Below are 18550 nucleotides of genomic sequence, written 5' to 3' on the forward strand. Positions count from 1 at the left end.
CTCTCTCAATCGCCCCCCGCTCGCTGTCCAGCAGCTTGTTCAATAGAGCTCGCTGATAACTGAATAACAGAAAGATACGACAAAGTTTTCAGTCTCTGGTTGCTAAAGTGGACGCGAAATTGTGAGAAGTGTTTGAGCAAAGTGGGTCAGTAGTCTCCGCGCCCTGCTTCTAAGTCTCCTGCATACGGGATGGGGCTTTTTTTAAGAGTCTGGTCTGAAAATAGATTTGTATAAATTAACATGTTGAAACGAAAGAAAAAAACGTGGTGACAGATGAGGTTGAAACGGAGATGAAATTTCTATTAAACGTTAATCATTCGGGGGGGAGGGGGGGAAACAACTACAAAACAACAAAGCAAGGAAGAACATAATTTAATCTGTTCGGATCTGTAATACAAAATTACTAAAGCAAACTTTTGTATCAAAATGTAAAAAAAAAAAGAACAAAGAACAATGAGAGACCTGAACACACACAGGTGCATACATTTTACAATTGTTTATTTATCAAGCATATTTAATTAAACTGAATTAATATACGTTTATCCTTGTGCTGTTTTAAGCTATGTTGTGTTAATTATTTGTATATGTATTTTTTGATGCTTTGGCAATAGTATTTTGCCATGGTTATTTGGGTCAGTGTTGTTTTTTGTTTGTTTGTTGGGATTTTATATATTTTTTGCCTCTGTACACCATCACAGTGGATTCAGCATCAATCAAACGTCAATATGCGATTGAAGTGCAGCCTTTAATTACAGGGTTTTAACAAAAGAATTCAAGGAGGTGTTGTTGCAAATCTTCTGGTCCAGGCTTGCAGGCTGATACAGAACTAAGAATAGGGACAGAGCCAGACTAGTTCAAGCTTCACCTTTTTTGTCTCTGCAGTGTGAACCACACCCAAAACATAATTAAACTAAAACAACCTGACCAACATTTATAACAAAAGTGCTGTAAACTGAGAAAATAAATATATATTTAAAGTATATATATATATGTGTGTGTGTGTGTGTGTGTGTGTGTGTGTGTGTGTGTGTGTGTGTGTGTGTATACGCACGAGTGCCCGATGCCATCTAGTAGGCTCTGTGCTTATTGTCCAGCTCCATGGAGCCCACTTGCCATAGAATATCAGAATTGGCAGGCCAACCACTGGCACCCTTTGCTTTTCACAGATGAGAGCAGATTCACCAAGAGCACATGTGACAGAAGTGAAAGGGTCTGGAGAAGCTGTGGAGAATGTCATGCTGCCTGTAAAAGTTTTGGTGTTTGGTGGTGTGTCAGTGATAGTCTGGTGAGGCATATCCATGGAGGGACGCACAGACCTCTACAGGTTAGGCTACGGCACCCTGACTGCCATTCAACATTGGGATGAAATCCTTGGAGCCATTGTCACAGCCAAAGCTTGTGCACTAGGTTCCTCCTGCCCCCAAACTCGCCTGAGCTATTTCTAATAGAAAGCCTCTTGGACATTATATTTTGGTTCAGTTTGTGGGGCAGTGATGGCCTGGTCCAGATCTGGGAGGACATCCCCCATGATACTGTCTGTTATCATAGTAGGAGGATGCCCCAATGTTGTCAGTCATGCATACAAGCATGTAGAGGCTATATAAACTGCTGAATACCACTTTGAATTGCAGCAATGAAATTTCAGCAAAAACAGATTAGTCTGTTGCATCAGTTTTTTCCTCTTTGATTTTTGGACTGTCTTTGAATTTAGCCCTGTGTAGGTTGATAATTTTCATTTCCATCAAACAATGTGGCATCCTAACAGATTATCCAGTCCACATCAGCATAGACATCCAGTGTAATTTTTTTTTCCTATTGAGGTCTGATGTGTTTTCAGAAGGTTCATTTAAATATTTTTGAACAGTTTAGAGAATAGTAGAACAAAGATGTAAACTTTGTGGGAATTTTTGTTTTATCATTTTTCTATTTTGCTCTAGTGTTTTGGAAAAAACAGCTTCACTGTAGGAAAAAACACAGGACACACAAATCTGCTGTTTTTTGGAGCATCCGCCCCAATTTTTCCTCTTGTTAATCCACGTAGCTGTCATTTTCATTTATTTTCCTTTTACATTACATTACATTTAAAAACAAAATGTTTGTGACATAAATAATATAATTTATATTTTAGATTATTTCAAAATTAATATTGGTAGAAAATATTACTACTTTATATTAAACTATAAATTATCTCCAAAACTGTTTTTAATTATTAGCTATAAAACCTCAAAATGATGTAATAAACTGCACTGGAGCTACCGTTACAGTAAATGCTGAGTAACAGAAACTTTATCGGCTACAGCACCACGCGACCCAATCGTCTTGTACGTATTGTGGAAGCTGTAGTTTCTAATACTGGGTAGCTGTATGTTATTGACATTCACGTCTTCTATTTAGAAGACTACAAATCCCAGGAGCGGCACAAAGTGGAGCGTGACTTACGCATGGCGATTCACCATGGCGGTGTACTGTTGTGTGTGACGGGCAGGTTAGCTTGAGAAAAATACGGAGTGACGCGTCTGCTGCCAGCCACGGCGGGGAGACCAAATAGAGGATGGGGTCTCGAATCAAGTAAGTATATTTCTCGGTGCGTTAGTTAAAACTGTTGTGTTAGCAGTGTTCCACAGAGTCATGGAGAAGATATCGTAGAGTATGAGGCCCTGGCTAAAAACACTGAAGGGACCTGGAAAACAAAACAAAAAAATAAGAACCTTTTATTTATATATTTTTAATGACACTGAGGTGTACTAGTAACTCAAAGCTTTCCGCGCGGTTAGCGGTGACTGACAGTGAGTGGATATGTAGCCACTTTAAGCATGGTAACTGCATTAGATGTTTTTTTCCCCCAAAACCGGATGCTACTTTTCAGGACTGAGAAGTGCAGCAGAGACGATGACTGCAGGCTACTCTCGTGGCATGATAGAAAAGGACAACTGATCTATAGATTGGCTTTGGTATACAGATATGGTGTATTTATGAGATTTATATCACTATAAGGACAGATTTAGTAAGAAAAGTCCCGCACTGTGTTGAGACACCATGTTAGTAGGGTTATGTGGAGGCCCTACTTTGCCTGCTTTTTAAGAACAATCCTTACAGTTTGGGCTGGATATCATCACTCATTACTATAACTAATTCAATTTCAAGATTTCAATTCGATTCAATTTAACTCAGACAGTCAGACATATTATAATTATGATAATTTATCAGTATATATCCATATACTTAAAATTTTTTATGTCTATGTATAAAACCAAAGCTGACAGTTGTGAGACTGTATCAGAGGTGTAAGCATCATAACAGATGCCTTTGTGTCAAAGTAGCTGAGGATAAAACACAGAAAAACATAAAGGAGATTTTCCTGGCCTGGCTTTTTATAGCAGATAACCAGCTTAAATATTTCTGCAGAATGTCAAAAACAGAAGAAATCCATGAATCAACAGATAAACATTACCTGATGCTGCTGAAGTGAAGCAGAGCTAAGTTACAGAGGTTTTATTAAAGACATAGCTCAGCGTTTTGCAATTTGGCATATTTTGTAAAAGTTTACACTTATTTGGTATTGAACAGCAGAAATTAGGCTTTCTGGTCGGAGTTCATTTAAAAAAAAAAAAAAAAAGTCGACAGCACCACACACAACGGTAGACTGGTGCCTAGTAAGCAAGTGAATAATGCAGAAACACAAATTTTTGGTGGTAAACTGGAAGTACCCTGTGGGAATTTATGACAAATATTTTTCAAATGCGAAGCGTAGTTTGATCTTCATTTGCTGCTTTTTCAGTGAATTTTGGTCGGAGGGTGACAAACCTGCAGCTTCAGAATCTGTGAGATGTCGACTTTTAGCACCCGATGAGTTGTCTGTGTTCGTGCCGCCGGGTTGTGCTTTGCATTTACATCTTTCTGTGGAATGTGTTTACCTGCTCTTTAATCATTTGGTGTTATAACTCTTTGGTGGTTTTTTGAAATAGTTTTGTGAGCTTTAAGCTGAGATTCTGGTGTTTCTGGCTAAATAAATATATTTAAAAATCAATTCAGGATTTAATGAATCGATATTGCATTATTCAAACTAAAACTGATTTGAATAGGAAAATCAATTTTTTAAACCCACCCCTTGCAATCCCTGAACTTTGGGGCGATGTGTAAAATAAAAAGACAAAAAAAACCCAAGACATAGTGCATGGTCTACAACTAATTTCAACTCTTTCATTGGATAAATGATGTCATCTGACAGAAAGATTTCCACTGCTTTGCCTTGTTGTCTGGCGATATGGATGATGAGGAACTGTAGATCTTAGACATAATTCTCAAATGCGCCAAACCCCTGTGCCTGCCCACAGTCTGTTTCACAGCGGATGTTTGTCGACTAAAGGATTAAATAAACGATTGAAATCTCTTCCTATCAAGACCTTTGTTGAGGATAGTTCTACAAATTTTGGAAATGTTTTGAGTATGAACTCTGAAGAATAATTTAGTGAACAGTAAATGTTCATAATGGTAATTTCCTCACCATGTAAGACTCCCTGAAAAATCAAAACCTGTCACATATTTATCTCTAGCTCACTTTACCAACCTTTACCATTTATGTATTAATAGAGCTACACCTATGCTACTACTTGCTGTGAAAGAAGAAAAACATACTTGACCCACCCAACTAGGTTTTTAGCCTAAGATATTCACTGTCTTCTAGGTGGGTTTCTTGTAAAAAGGTATATACAGGGAGTGCAGAATTATTAGGCAAATGAGTATTTTGTCCACATCATCCTCTTCATGCATGTTGTCTTACTCCAAGCTGTATAGGCTCGAAAGCCTACTACCAATTAAGCATATTAGGTGATGTGCATCTCTGTAATGAGAAGGGGTGTGGTCTAATGACATCAACACCCTATATCAGGTGTGCATAATTATTAAGCAACTTCCTTTCCTTTGGCAAAATGAGTCAAAAGAAGGACTTGACAGGCTCAGAAAAGTCAAAAATAGTGAGATATCTTGCAGAGGGATGCAGCAGTCTCAAAATTGCAAAAACCAAGGCGCCAAATAACTGCCCATGAACTGAGAAAAGTCAAGCGTGCAGCTGCCAAGATGCCACTTGCCACCAGTTTGGCCATATTTCAGAGCTGCAACATCACTGGAATGCCCAAAAGCACAAGGTGTGCAATACTCAGAGACATGGCCAAGGTAAGAAAGGCTGAAAGACGACCACCACTGAACAAGACACACAAGCTGAAACGTCAAGACTGGGCCAAGAAATATCTCAAGACTGGTTTTTCTAAGGTTTTATGGACTGATGAAATGAGAGTGAGTCTTGATGGGCCAGATGGATGGGCCCGTGGCTGGATTGGTAAAGGGCAGAGAGCTCCAGTCCGACTCAGACGCCAGCAAGGTGGAGGTGGAGTACTGGTTTGGGCTGGTATCATCAAAGATGAGCTTGTGGGGCCTTTTCGGGTTGAGGATGGAGTCAAGCTCAACTCCCAGTCCTACTGCCAGTTTCTGGAAGACACCTTCTTCAAGCAGTGGTACAGGAAGAAGTCTGCATCCTTCAAGAAAAACATGATTTTCATGCAGGACAATGCTCCATCACACGCGTCCAAGTACTCCACAGCGTGGCTGGCAAGAAAGGGTATAAAAGAAGAAAAACTAATGACATGGCCACCTTGTTCACCTGATCTGATCCCCATTGAGAACCTGTGGTCCATCATCAAATGTGAGATTTACAAGGAGGGAAAACAGTACACCTCTCTGAACAGTGTCTGGGAGGCTGTGGTTGCTGCTGCACGCAATGTTGATGGTGAACAGATCAAAACACTGACAGAATCCATGGATGGCAGGCTTTTGAGTGTCCTTGCAAAGAAAGGTGGCTATATTGGTCGCTGATTTGTTTTTGTTTTGTTTTTGAATGTCAGAAATGTATATTTGTGAATGTGGAGATGTTATATTGGTTTCACTGGTAAAAATAAATAATTGAAATGGGTATATATTTGTTTTTTGTTAAGTTGCCTAATAATTATGCACAGTAATAGTCACCTGCACACACAGATATCCCCCTAAAATAGCTAAAACTAAAAACAAACTAAAAACTACTTCCAAAAACATTCAGCTTTGATATTAATGAGTTTTTTGGGTTCATTGAGAACATGGTTGTTGTTCAATAATAAAATTATTCCTCAAAAATACAACTTGCCTAATAATTCTGCACTCCCTATATGCTGCGAGACCTGCTCTACCTCCTGGCTGTAGCTCAGCAGTCACTTAACCAAAGCAATCATTAGGCTGTCTTTGGTGGAGCACCTTCTTTGCAACCATTTTCTCCCAAAGCCAGTAACCTCCAGGAACCACTGCCAGTCAGTCTGGGAATATTTCTCCCTGTGGTATCACACCCAATATGGTGGACAGATCTCGACATATGTGCACAGACACCATGAGAAACATTAATACTACAGTACTTACCAGAAATTCCTGCTGCTCTTTCAATTTTCGTGTAGGCCACTTTGCAGTGTCCTTTACCAGTTTTCTTCCTTCATCTTTTTGATGGATGTCTAATTCTTGGTTATATGTTTCTTGTGTTATATTTTCTTTCATTTTTGTATGCAACATAAGTAAACAAAGCTTTTTTACAAATATATTTTTTGGCCTTTGTTTTTGGGTTTATTAGATGGATGCAGTGAGAACTGACGGGAAAGAGAGAGGGGAGACATGTGGCAAAGGGCCGTGGGTCAGACTCAAACCTGGGGCCAGCCGCTCTCAGCCATGCTGCATATGGTCGCCTGCTCATCTAACTGAACTAAACTGGCGCCCATAAAGCTATTTTTTTTTATTATTTGTTGCAGGGAGAACCCTGAGTCTACCTTTGAGGTGTATATGGAGGTGGCCAACCCAGGCATCCACAGTTCTGGTAAGTCCTTAAAAATTACATTTTCTTTTACATATTGATCATGGAACTAGGTGTACATAAACAAGTAATAATGAATGTAAAATCCAATATGTTTCAATACATAGAACCCCTTCAAGGTTAGAATTACCAGAATTTTTCAAGGCATTAATCACAAAATGTTCTCTGGTTATAGTTATAAAAATACCCTGACCAAACCAGACGTACTTAATTAACGTGGAAAATAAATCGATTTATCATCTTTATCATATCTTTATAGTTCTTGTCATCATAGTATCCACTAGAAATGTTCTAACCAACTAATTTCTTAGCTGACTTAGCAAGGAAATAAAGTTTGACTAGATGACTAGTCTAAGACTAAGAAACACTCAGATATCTTGTTACATTTGAGAACCATTTAGTGGACAATTCCAAAAGTTGTCCAAATAAAGGCATTTGAAACCAGTAATCACATTCTTCTTGAGTCGTCCTGGTGGATGATATTGTTTGTATTGATATTGTTTTGTTGTTTGTTTTATTCACTGAATTATGGTATATCTGGTGGAAGACAGCTGTATAACACTTAGAACATAACAGTTTGCCGAGTTTGGGCGTCAATTAAAATGTGAACAATTAGATTAAATGAGTATTACATCTGGTACTGCCTAGTCACATTATTAACAGTTAGTAGTCTAGTTGACTCTTTGCACACATCCTTAGTATCCACATCTGCTCATAATACAATTTTCACTGCTGGTTATCTACCTTCCATTCTCTAACACTAGAAAAAAAAACTCAGTTGGAATCGAATATTTTTCTTGGGACTTTTTTTTTTTTTTACCCAACCTAATGCACTTTCCCCTCCAATGTTTTATGCAGTCTGATCCCCTGGGGAACCAAAGACCACCTCAGTTTCTCTGTACACAACTGACTTTAAACTACACAGCATTCTCTGTTCTAACACTGCCACCACAGGGTCGAACAAACAAGCCTGCCTTCTTGATTATTTTATTCAGCCAGTGATTGTTCTTCTTCTTGGTAGAGCTCTCCCAGCAGACCACAGCATAGGGAATTGCATTAGCAACCACCGACTGATACAACATCTGTAGCAGCTTTCAGAGGATGTTCAGCCTCCGCAGGAAAAATAAAGTCGAGCCTACCCTTTCCCAAAAGAGAAGGTGGAATAAAGCTAGCTATTTAGGCCTCCTGTCTCTTTGTGCAATCTCATACTTATTCCAAAACGTTGAGAGAAGGGCCACACCATTTGTTGCATATTACTGTGGATAGTTCTCTGGTACACTTTTTACACGTTTTGCAGCAGACAACAAACTACACTGCTTTATCATGTCAATATCTCTGTCACTACCACTTCCCTTACACTACTTTTAATAGATTTCTGGTAATGTGGAAATGTGAAATTGCTCTTTTTTTCTTCTGTCCTATCTGTTGATGAAGTGTGCCCACACATAGAGTGGAATGGCCCAAACCTTGGGGTGTTGGTTATAGTAATTATGAAATCTTGACAACAAGTCACGGATTAGTACATAAAGGGTCCTGTGCCAGTGTACTGTTTTGTAAACTAGAGCAGGGTGATATGACCAAAAATATTTATAGCGATATACATTTGAAAATTTGCGATAACGATATAACTGACAATATAATTGACACTAGACAAAATACTTTACAACTCCACAACTTTATAGTGCAAAGAAAACCCCAGCAATGTATTTTCACTTAAACAAGCAGCTGTTTTTTATGTGCATTAAAGTAATATAAAAATTTAACAGTGCAAATGCAAATTCCTTGCTGACAGTTTAACCAAAAGGCCTTTCCAGTGGAAATTGGCCGACATATCCTCAGCATAACCATGTATAATATCCACAAAACTTAAAAAGAGGTTATACACACAATACGATAATATTATGTTGAAGCACAGTACGTATCACTCCGCGAGGCTCCTGCCTACGATAGCCGTAATGCTCTGACAATTCATCAAGCGGTGCGGGTTCGTAGCTTAGCAAAGTCGTACTGAAACATTTGACAGATTTTGACAGATGTGTACCACATAAAATAGAGGTCAGTAAACACAACCAGAATTCATACATAAGGCGCACAGGATTATAAGGGGCACTGTCGATTTTCAGAAAAATCAAAGGATTAATTTTAAGTGTGCCGTATTTTCCAAAAAACACGGTAATAAAGACGGCCTGCTAGCATGCTCTACCAAAAATAGTGCTTTGTTGTGTATCTGACGGACGAAAGCTAAACCAGTTCCACACTGAAGTTGCAGCATTTTTACAAACCAATTCTGGTTCATCTGTTTCATTCAACGATCCGCTTTCGCCCTTCTCATTCTCCGTCGCTGCCATGCTTTTTCCGCCATGTGTGTATGAAAACAAAGACACTGTGCATGCACGTTTTACCCATATTCTATCACGATATTTCATTTTCTTATCGTTGCCCAACATTATACCAGTATTACTGTGAACGGTATGATATGGCTCAGCCCTATTGTAAACTTTAATTTTATTTTGTGATTATTTCATAATTTTTGGCTAGCAAGAAAAAAGTTATGTCAGTAGGAACATTTCAAGAGGTTAAGATGATGGCACCAGCTGAGTTATGGTGATATATCTCAACTCTGTCTCTAAAGTTTTTTTATCTGCAGCAAGTGACTAATTTCCTGGATACCGAGGAGAGGTTGTTGGCTGTATTTCTAAGAATTTTATCCTGTTTGCAGAGGAAATGATGAAACTGCAGTCTTCAAGATGCAATATCCATTTGTTTTTTATTTACTGTTTTAAGCAGAATGCTTATATTAGAAGTGTCATTTTTAAGGGGGATTTATACCCTTGCTTACATTGTTTCTCCCTTGTCATATGAGGGAACAGTGCAGCACTCAACATGTTGCAGTAAAGCTCAAGCTCACCTCCTGGGCAGAACATACAGTGATGATCAAATCTGCTGATGAGTGCAGACATGATTTTGGTGTAGCAACAAAATAAAAAATTCCTTTTCCAACATGACTGTGCACCAATGCACAAAGCAAGGTCCGTAAGACATGGATGGGGGGAATTTGGTATGGAACACCTTGACTGGTCTTCACAGAGTCCTGACCTCAACTCGACAGAACACCTTTGGGATGAATTAGAGGGCAGACTGTGAGCCAGGCCTTCTTGTCCAACATCAGTGTTTGACCTCACAAATGCCCTTCTGGAAGATTGGTCAAAAATTCCTATAAACACCTAACCTAAAAATCGTGTAAAGCTTTGCCAAAAGAGCTGAAGCTGTTATCATAGTAAACCCATTAAGAATGGGATGTCACTCAAGTTCATGCATGTGAACTGCAAATTTTTGGGTCACTTGGATTTGTTCAATTTTTTATTTGTACTTTTTCTGCTTTTTTTTCTTTTCTTATGAGAATAACTGTTTAAATTCAAAGTCAGTCAGGTTTCTCTTTTACAAAAGGGGTGAGTGATAACTCTCAGATAATTAATTTGCATATTTTGTCTAAACATAAAAAAAGATGATGAAAGAAGATTTTTCATAGTTTTTTTTTTCCTCTTAAGGTTTAATGTCACAGCACTGTGAGTTAAGGGTGCAGAAATTAACTAAGAGATCATGTGCGTACAAGACTGAATGTGTCTGCCAGCGACTCCTCATACATATATTGAAAGTGGGGAAACCCCTAAGCCTCATGGATTGGGTCATAGTCTTTAGGGTTGTCTTGTTGAAAGGAAGCTGGTGATTTCAGTGAAGTCATTTTCTGTCTGTATGCTTCTAACAGGGCCAGAGGTTCGTCGGCAGTTTCCCGACGACTACAGAGATCAGGTCTTACATTTTCTTTTTTTTATGTATTGTACTTTTCTACAGTTGTACATACCATGCTTTCACTTTTTCTCTTTGACAAGCATTATTTTTATGTAATTTTTAATTATTATGTAGTGTCAATAATGTAAATGCCTCTATGCACACTGTTCTCTATGGATAGCTTCACATTACATGTTCCATTTGAGCCCCTCTAAATTTGTTCATGGATTAATGTACTTTATAATCCCTTTCTTTGTACCACAGGAAACTCTTAAAACTGTGTCCAAGTTCTGCTTCCCTTTCAGCATGGACAGGTATACACACATACACATCTGCACCTACATAGGGTTGATTAAATCTAAGAGAATTGAATTAAAATCATTGCTGTGGGTATTCAATGAAGTTTTTGGTGCTGGTACACTATTATTTATGTTAATGACACTATTAAATGCTATAGTATTTTGGCTCGTTTGGGCTATTAGCAAAATTATATACAGTATTTAGCCACACTAAGAACAAGAGGGGAAAAAAAGTAATGTTAGATGTTGTTGTTATAAGCTAAAGATGGGTCATTTTGAGATGTTGGTTTGGGGAAATTAAAATAATACAATGCTTTTGTTAGGTGCTGTAGTATAAATGCTAAAACAGTCCATTTTTGCCTGTTTGATTTAAATAGGTGACAATGCTTGATTGCCTTTTTCAGTAAAACATGGATGTCATATCTTGACTTGGACATAAAAGTCTCAAAATGTCTCACTCGAAACATCAAGATGAAAGTCACCTAGGATTTTGAAATTGATACCATATGTTCATCTACTAAGAATCTTAGATGCGTTTCTCAGTGACCTTGATGTCAACCTTAGTGGTCAAGGTTTCTGAAAATCTTGTGAATGCGATAACTTGAGAACAAGGCGAAGTAGGATTTCGAAATTTTATTCCATAGGTGTATCTCTAGGAGGCTGAGGAATACCACCAGTTGCCGCCAATATCTTTTTAAAACTATTCAGACCTGATGGGAGTTCAGGAGCTGGCCTAAAGACTGTCCACTAAACTAAGCTCAAATAAAACAGCATTCATTCATTGATTGTTCTGCTTTTATTAAGTTTTATTTGGCACCATTAACAGATGTCCGTTTTATTCTATATGAAGTCTGTTTGTCTATATATTCTGTTTATTTGTGTATCTGTATCTTATGGAAAGGACTTAGTCTTGTCTTCTCCTCCTCTCTCAACCAACAGTCTTTCTGTCAACCAAGTTGGCCAGAACTTTACGTTTGTGTTGACTGACATTGAGAGCAAACAGAGGTTTGGCTTTTGCCGCCTCTCGTCAGGTGCACACACTTGCTACTGTATTCTTAGGTAAGTATGTGTATAGGTGAGTGTGGGGTGTGCGTTCATTGTATTGTGGATTTTTTGTGAAAAGCTGATATAAAACTGTTTTATTGCCAAATAAAAGAAGGTCTAGAAAAACAAATAAGCCTGACTTTTGATGAGATGTTAAATTTGGCAGTAAGATACTGTACATATTTTGTTATCTCCACTAGTGATAACAAATTGACATCAGACTGAGAATCTCGCCCGTGCATCTTCTTTAGCTTTTGAATTTTCTGTGATTATACTTTATTTGCAGTCTTTAAAAATTAGTCATCCTAGTAAATTCAATTCAAATCAGTTTAATTTATATAGTGAAAAACCAACAGCCGTCACATCAGGGACCTTTATATTCTAAGGTAAAGACCCTATAATCATAATGAAAAAAATCAGATGACACCTCATGAGCAAGCACTTGGTGACAGTAAGAAGGAAGAATCCCTTTTAACAGGAAGAAATCCCTGACAGAAACGGAGAGGGCCATTTAGGGCAACCAGTTGGGATTGTCTGTTAAATCTAAAAAAAATATTGTTTAGATTTAACAGCGAGCCAAGGAAGAGCAGCCAGTACAGGAGTGAAACGTCAAGTCAAATGGACCTCAGACTTGACTAAAAGCAGCTGAAAATGGGTACGTCTATAGCTGATTTAAAAGTGTTCGTTTTTTCCAGTATGGGGTGTCCGACTATTCCAGAGTCTAGCAGCTGTAACTGCAAAGCCCTAGTTGCCTTTAGTTTTTGGGTGAGGCACTGACAGAAAACTAACAGGATGTTGATCTCAGTGACCTGGAGGCAAAAGACAGAATTAAAAGTTCTGTAATATATTGTGGCACTAATCTATGAAGACGTTAAAAAACAAGTACTAAACTTTTTTCATGTATTTAAACCTTCATAGGTAGCCAGTGCAGCTGAGCTAAAACAGGAGTAATATACTGTCTTTCCTTTGAATCAGTTAAATTAAAGCAGCTGTATTTTGAACCATTTGCAAATTAAAGGGTGTGGAAGTGCCTAAACCTGTGTACAGGGAATTGCAGTAGTTTTTTATATTGCCATTAACCTTGTTTTCAGCTTCTTCTTTTTTTTCCAGCTGTATAATGAGCCAGAGGTATGTAGGTTCAAAACTAATTCAGATTATCCTATCCTTCAGATCCTTCAGTTTCAGATATCAAATCCTGCAGTGATTGCTATAAATGTGTGTTGTTGTTGTTGGTGGTGGGTTTTTTTTTGTTTTGTTTTTAGCTAATGCTTTAGCTACCTAATTTCTGCAACTTGATCAAAGACTTTGCTATGTCTATGATAAGCTGGGCAATCACAGCTGTTGCCAGTTACAGATAACACTTTACTCAAATACTAGCTAGTTATAACAATCACTGAAAAGAAACATAAGCATGTACTTACAGTAAGTACATGCTAAATCCGTTGTGATATGTCCATCTGAGCCTACCTAGCATGGGCCCAATCGCCACTACCAGGCAATTAATGTCACATTAGTTGGCTGGGAGTAGTGGTTGAGCTCTGTCTCCTGAACAAGAGCTTTTTTTGAGTGTGAGAGAAAGCTTGAACTGCTGAGCCTGAGTACGAGGTTAATGAACCCCTGATCTACAGAGAACTGTCCATTTGACCATTTTACTGGAACTAATATTCAAATGTATGATGATGAAACTGTAATAATGAAATTGAAGCTGATGCCAAAGATACAAATGTTCTCTTGAATGTTACCACATGGTTGAATCCGTGTTGTCTTCACGTGTATCCATCCATCCATCCATCTTCATCCGCTTTGTCCGGGGCCGGGTCACGGGGGCAGCAGCCTAAGCAAAGAGGCCCAGACCTCCCTCTCCCCAGCCACCTCCTCCAGCTTATCCGGGGGAATACCAAGGCGTTCCCAGGCCAGCCGAGAGATATAATCTCTCCAGCGTGTCCTGGGTCTGCCCCGGGGCCTCCTCCCGGTGGGACATGCCTGGAACACCTCACCCAGGAGGCGCCCAGGGGGCATCCTTGTCAGATGCCCGAACCACCTCAGCTGGCTCCTTTCGATGTGGAGCAGCAGCTGCTCTACTCTGAGCCCCTCCCGGATGGCCGAACTTCTCACCCTATCTCTAAGGGAGAGGCCAGCCACCCTTCGGAGGAAGCTCATTTCTGCCGCTTGTATCCGCGATCTCGTTCTTTCAGTCACTACCCACAGCTCGTGGCCATAGGTGAGGGTAGGGACGTAGATCGACCGGTAGATTGAGAGCTTCGCTTTTACACTCAGCTCCCTCCCGGTGCAGCGTCCGCATTACTGCAGCTGCAGCCCCAATCCGTCTGTCGATCTCCGGCTCCCTTCTCCCATCACTCGCGAACAAGACCCCGAGATACTTGAACTCCTCCACTTGGGGCAGGAACTCATCCCCGACCCGGAGTGGGCACTCCACCCTTTTCCGGCTGAGAACCATGGCCTCAGATTTGGAGGTGCTGATCCTCATTCCCGCTGCTTCACACTCGGCTGCGAACCGTTCCAGTGCGAGCTGGAGGCCCTCACCCGATGAAGCCAACAGAACCACATCATCTGCAAAAATCAGAGATGAGATTCTGAGGCCACCAAAGCGAAAGCCCTCCGCCACTTGGCTGCGCCTAGAAATCCTGTCCATAAAAATTATGAACAGAACCGGAGACAAAGGGCAGCCCTGGCGGAGCCCATCACCCACCGGGAACGAGTCCGACTTATTGCCGGCGATGCGAACCAAGCTCTTGCAACGGTTGTATAGGGATCGAATGGCCCGTAGCAATGGGCCAGACACCCCATATTCCCGCAACACCTCCCACAGGACACCCCGAGGGACACGGTCGAATGCCTTCTCCAAGTCCACAAAACACATGTAGACTGGTTGGGCAAACTCCCATGCACCCTCAAGTATCCTGGAGAGGATAAAGAGCTGGTCCAGTGTTCCGCGACCAGGACGAAAACCGCATTGTTCCTCCTGTATCCGAGGTTCGACTACACCAAGAAAAGCACAGTGGGGGGGACTGTGGAGAAGGCAAACGAACTCAACAACTTCTTCAACAGGTTTGACCAGCCCACAACCCCCTCACCCTCACCTTCACTACAGAGTCCTCTCCCCACTCTCCTGCCTCCCTCGCTTCCCCCCCTTCCTGACACCATGACACCCCCCTCCTCCAATCCCTCTCTCAGCAGCAAGACATCTCCCCCCCTCCCCTCCTCCCAAACATCTCCCAGTGTCACAGTGGATCAGGTCAGGAGGCAACTGAGGAAGCTTCGCCCCAGAAAGGCAGCAGGCCCAGACAAGGTGTGTCCTAGGATGCTTAAGGCGTGTGCTGCTGAACTTGCTACAACGAGTCTTCAACCTCAGTCTGCGACTGGGGAGAGTGCCCGCCCTATGGAAGACATCCTGCATCGTCCCGGTCCCCAAAAAGAACCGGCCCAATGAGCTGAATGACTTCCGACCGGTGGCACTGACGTCACATCTTATGAAGACTCTAGAGCGGCTCTTCCTCAACCTCCTCCGACCACAGGTACAACATGCCCAGGACCCACTACAGTTTGCATACAAGGCGGGTGTCGGAGTGGAGGATGCCATCCTGTACCTCCTACACAGAGCCCACTCACACCTGGATGGGGGAAAAGGCACGGTCAGGATCCTGTTTCTTGACTTTTCCAGTGCCTTTAATACCATCCGGCCCTGTATGCTTCAGGAAAAACTGAACAGGATGGAGGTGGACCCCTGCCTGGTGGCTTGGATCTCCGACTACCTCACCGACAGACCACAGTACGTCAGGCTGAAGGACATCACGTCTGACACAGTGGTCAGCAGCACAGGAGCACCACAGGGAACTGTGCTGTCCCCTCTTCTCTTCACCCTGTACACCTCTGACTTCTGCTACAACTCTGAATTATGCCATATTCAGAAGTTTGCAGACGACACGGCCATCATGGGGTGTATCTGGGATGATCAGGAAGAGGAGTACAGAAGTCTGGTGAGGAACTTTGTCGCATGGAGTCACACAAACCACCTGCAACTCAACACCTCAAAGACTAAGGAACTGGTTGTGGACTTCGGGAGGTCCAGAGAAGGTCCACTGCCAGTTCAGATAGAGGGGGAGGAGGTGGAGGTGGTCAACAAGTACAAGTACCTCGGGCTGTGGGTGGACAATAAACTGGACTGGTCATGCAACACAGAGCACCTGTATAAAAAAGCCCAAAGCCGACTGTACTTCCTCAGGAGGCTGAGGTCTTTTAACATCTGCAGGAAGCTCCTGAGGATGTTTTACCAGTCGGTGGTTGCTGGAGTACTTTTCTATGCTGTGGTGTGCTGGGGGAGCAGCACAGCAAAGAGGGACTCATCCAGGCTGGAGAAACTGATCAGGAGGGCTAGCTCTGTGCTCGGCATGAAGCTGGACACTCTGGTGACAGTGGCAGAGAAAAGGACATTAAAGAAACTGATGGACATTATGAACAATGCTGGGCATCCTCTGCACACGGCCATAAACAACCAGAAGAGTCTGTTCAGTGACAGGTTGCTTCTCCCCAAGACAAGAACTAACAGACTTAAAAACTCCTTTGTCCCACACGCCATCAAACTGTTTAACTCCTCTCTGGAGGGGAGAGGGAGGGGAAACAGGAGGACAAAGGAGGGGGGAACAACTAAGCTGTAGTGCCTCTGCACCTCACTGTACAATACCTTGTGCAATACTTTTTGTAAATAGTCAACAGTGCAATAGACTCAATACTTGAAATGTGCAATTCACTTGTATTTTTATTTTTTATTCCTATTTATTCTATTTATCCCCTTTGTATATTTTATTTATATTTGTCTCTGTATTATATATATATATATATATATATATATATATATATATATATATATATATATATATATATATATATATATATATCGAATTTCCCAGAGGAACCCACCCGAGGGATTAATAAAGTTCTATCTTATCTTAACGGACGAACTCTCCTTTCCAGCACCCTGGCATAGACTTTCCCAGGGAGGCTGAGGAGTGTGATCCCCCTGTAGTTGGAACACACCCTCCGGTCCCCTTTCTTAAAGATGGGGACCACCACCCCGGTCTGCCAGTCCACAGGTACTGCCCCTGATCTCCACGCAACATTGCAGAGGCGTGTCAACCAGGACAGCCCTACAACGTCCAGAGCCTTCAGGAACTCGGGGCGGACCTCATCAACACCAGGGGTTCTGCCACCAAGGAGTTGTTTAACTGCCTCAGTGACCTCGCCCCCGGAAATTGGCGGGTCATTCCCCTCATCCCCAGACTCTGCTTCCTCCTCGGAAGACGTGTCAGTGGGATTAAGGAGGTCCTCGAAGTATTCCTTCCACCGCCTGACAATTTTCTCAGTCGACGTCAGCAGCGCTCTGCCAGCACTATACACAGTGCAGGTAGAGCACCGCTTTCCCCTCCTGAGACGTCTGACGGTTTGCCAGAATCTCTTCGAGGCAGTCCGAAAGTCTTTTTCCATGGCCTCTCCGAACTCCTCCCACACCCGAGTTTTTGCTTCAGCCACTGCCCGAGCCGCATTCCGCTTGGCCTGTCGATACCTGTCGGCTGCCTCCGGAGTCCCACAGGCTAACCAAGCCCGATAGGACTCCTTCTTCAGCCTGGTGGCTCCCTTCACCTCTGGTGTCCACCATTTGGTTCGGGGATTACCACCACGGCAGGCACCAACCACCTTGCGGCCGCAGCTCAATGCAGCAGCTTCGGCAATGGAGACGCTGAACATGGTCCATTCGGACTCAATGTCCCCAGTCTCCCTCGGAATGCTGTTGAAGCTCTGCCGGAGGTGTGCGTTGAAGATCTCGCGGACTGGGGCCTCTGCTAGACGTTCCCAGCACACCCTCACTACGCGTTTAGGTGCACCAGGTCTGTCCAGCGTCCTCCCCCGCCACCTGATCCAACTCACCACCAGGTGGTGATCAGTTGACAGCTCAGCCCCTCTCTTTACCCGAGTGTCCAGAACATATGGTCGCAGGTCTGCTGATACGATTACAAAATCGATCATCGACCTACGGCCTAGAGCGTCCTGGTGCCACGTGCACTTATGGACACTCTTATGTTCGAACAGGGTGTTCGTTATGGCCAAACTGTGATTAGCACAGAAGTCCAATAACAGAGCACCGCTCGGGTTCAGATCAGGGAGGCCGTTCCTCCCAATCACGCCCCTCCAGGTCTCGCTGTCGTTACCCACGTGAGCATTGAAGTCTCCCAGCAGGACAACAGAGTCTCCAGGTGGAGCACGTGTATTAAAACAATTTTAACTTTCCATTGTCTCTAAGTGCTTGCTCATAGGGGATGATCTGATTGTTGAGGTTTTCTCTGTATTATTGTAAGGTCTTTAGCTTAGAATATAAAGCATATTGAGGAACTGTTGTTGTGATTTGTTGCTATAAAAATAAAATTTAAATTAATTAAATTTAGCTAATACAGCTAACATGTATGTACACCACCAGTCAAAAGTTTGGACACACCTTCTCATTTAATGGTTTTTCTTTTTT

At 41.9% G+C, this 18550-nt stretch overlaps 1 protein-coding gene across 2 annotated transcripts in view; it reads left to right on the forward strand.

Moving 5' to 3' along the window:
• The first annotated feature begins 2351 nt into the window (after positions 1-2351).
• Positions 2352-18550, forward strand: part of dennd1a (DENN/MADD domain containing 1A) — a 42442-nt gene continuing 26243 nt past the window's right edge. Inside the window, exons 1-5 of one of the 2 annotated variants that reach the window (XM_085464521.1) lie at positions 2352-2568; positions 6822-6886; positions 10650-10693; positions 10937-10986; positions 11911-12030. In XM_085464521.1, coding sequence (XP_085320647.1) covers positions 2552-2568; positions 6822-6886; positions 10650-10693; positions 10937-10986; positions 11911-12030 — 296 coding nt within the window. In that variant the 5' untranslated portion in view covers positions 2352-2551. The remainder of the gene's footprint in view (positions 2569-6821; positions 6887-10649; positions 10694-10936; positions 10987-11910; positions 12031-18550) is intronic. The other variant, XM_085464522.1, reaches the window with a different exon arrangement.

The sequence above is a fragment of the Copadichromis virginalis genome, linkage group LG7, assembly GCF_057382275.1.
Source record: "Copadichromis virginalis isolate Kocher_CV1m ecotype Utaka linkage group LG7, C_Virginalis_male_GT1.1, whole genome shotgun sequence".
Classification (NCBI taxonomy): Eukaryota; Metazoa; Chordata; class Actinopteri; order Cichliformes; family Cichlidae; genus Copadichromis; species Copadichromis virginalis.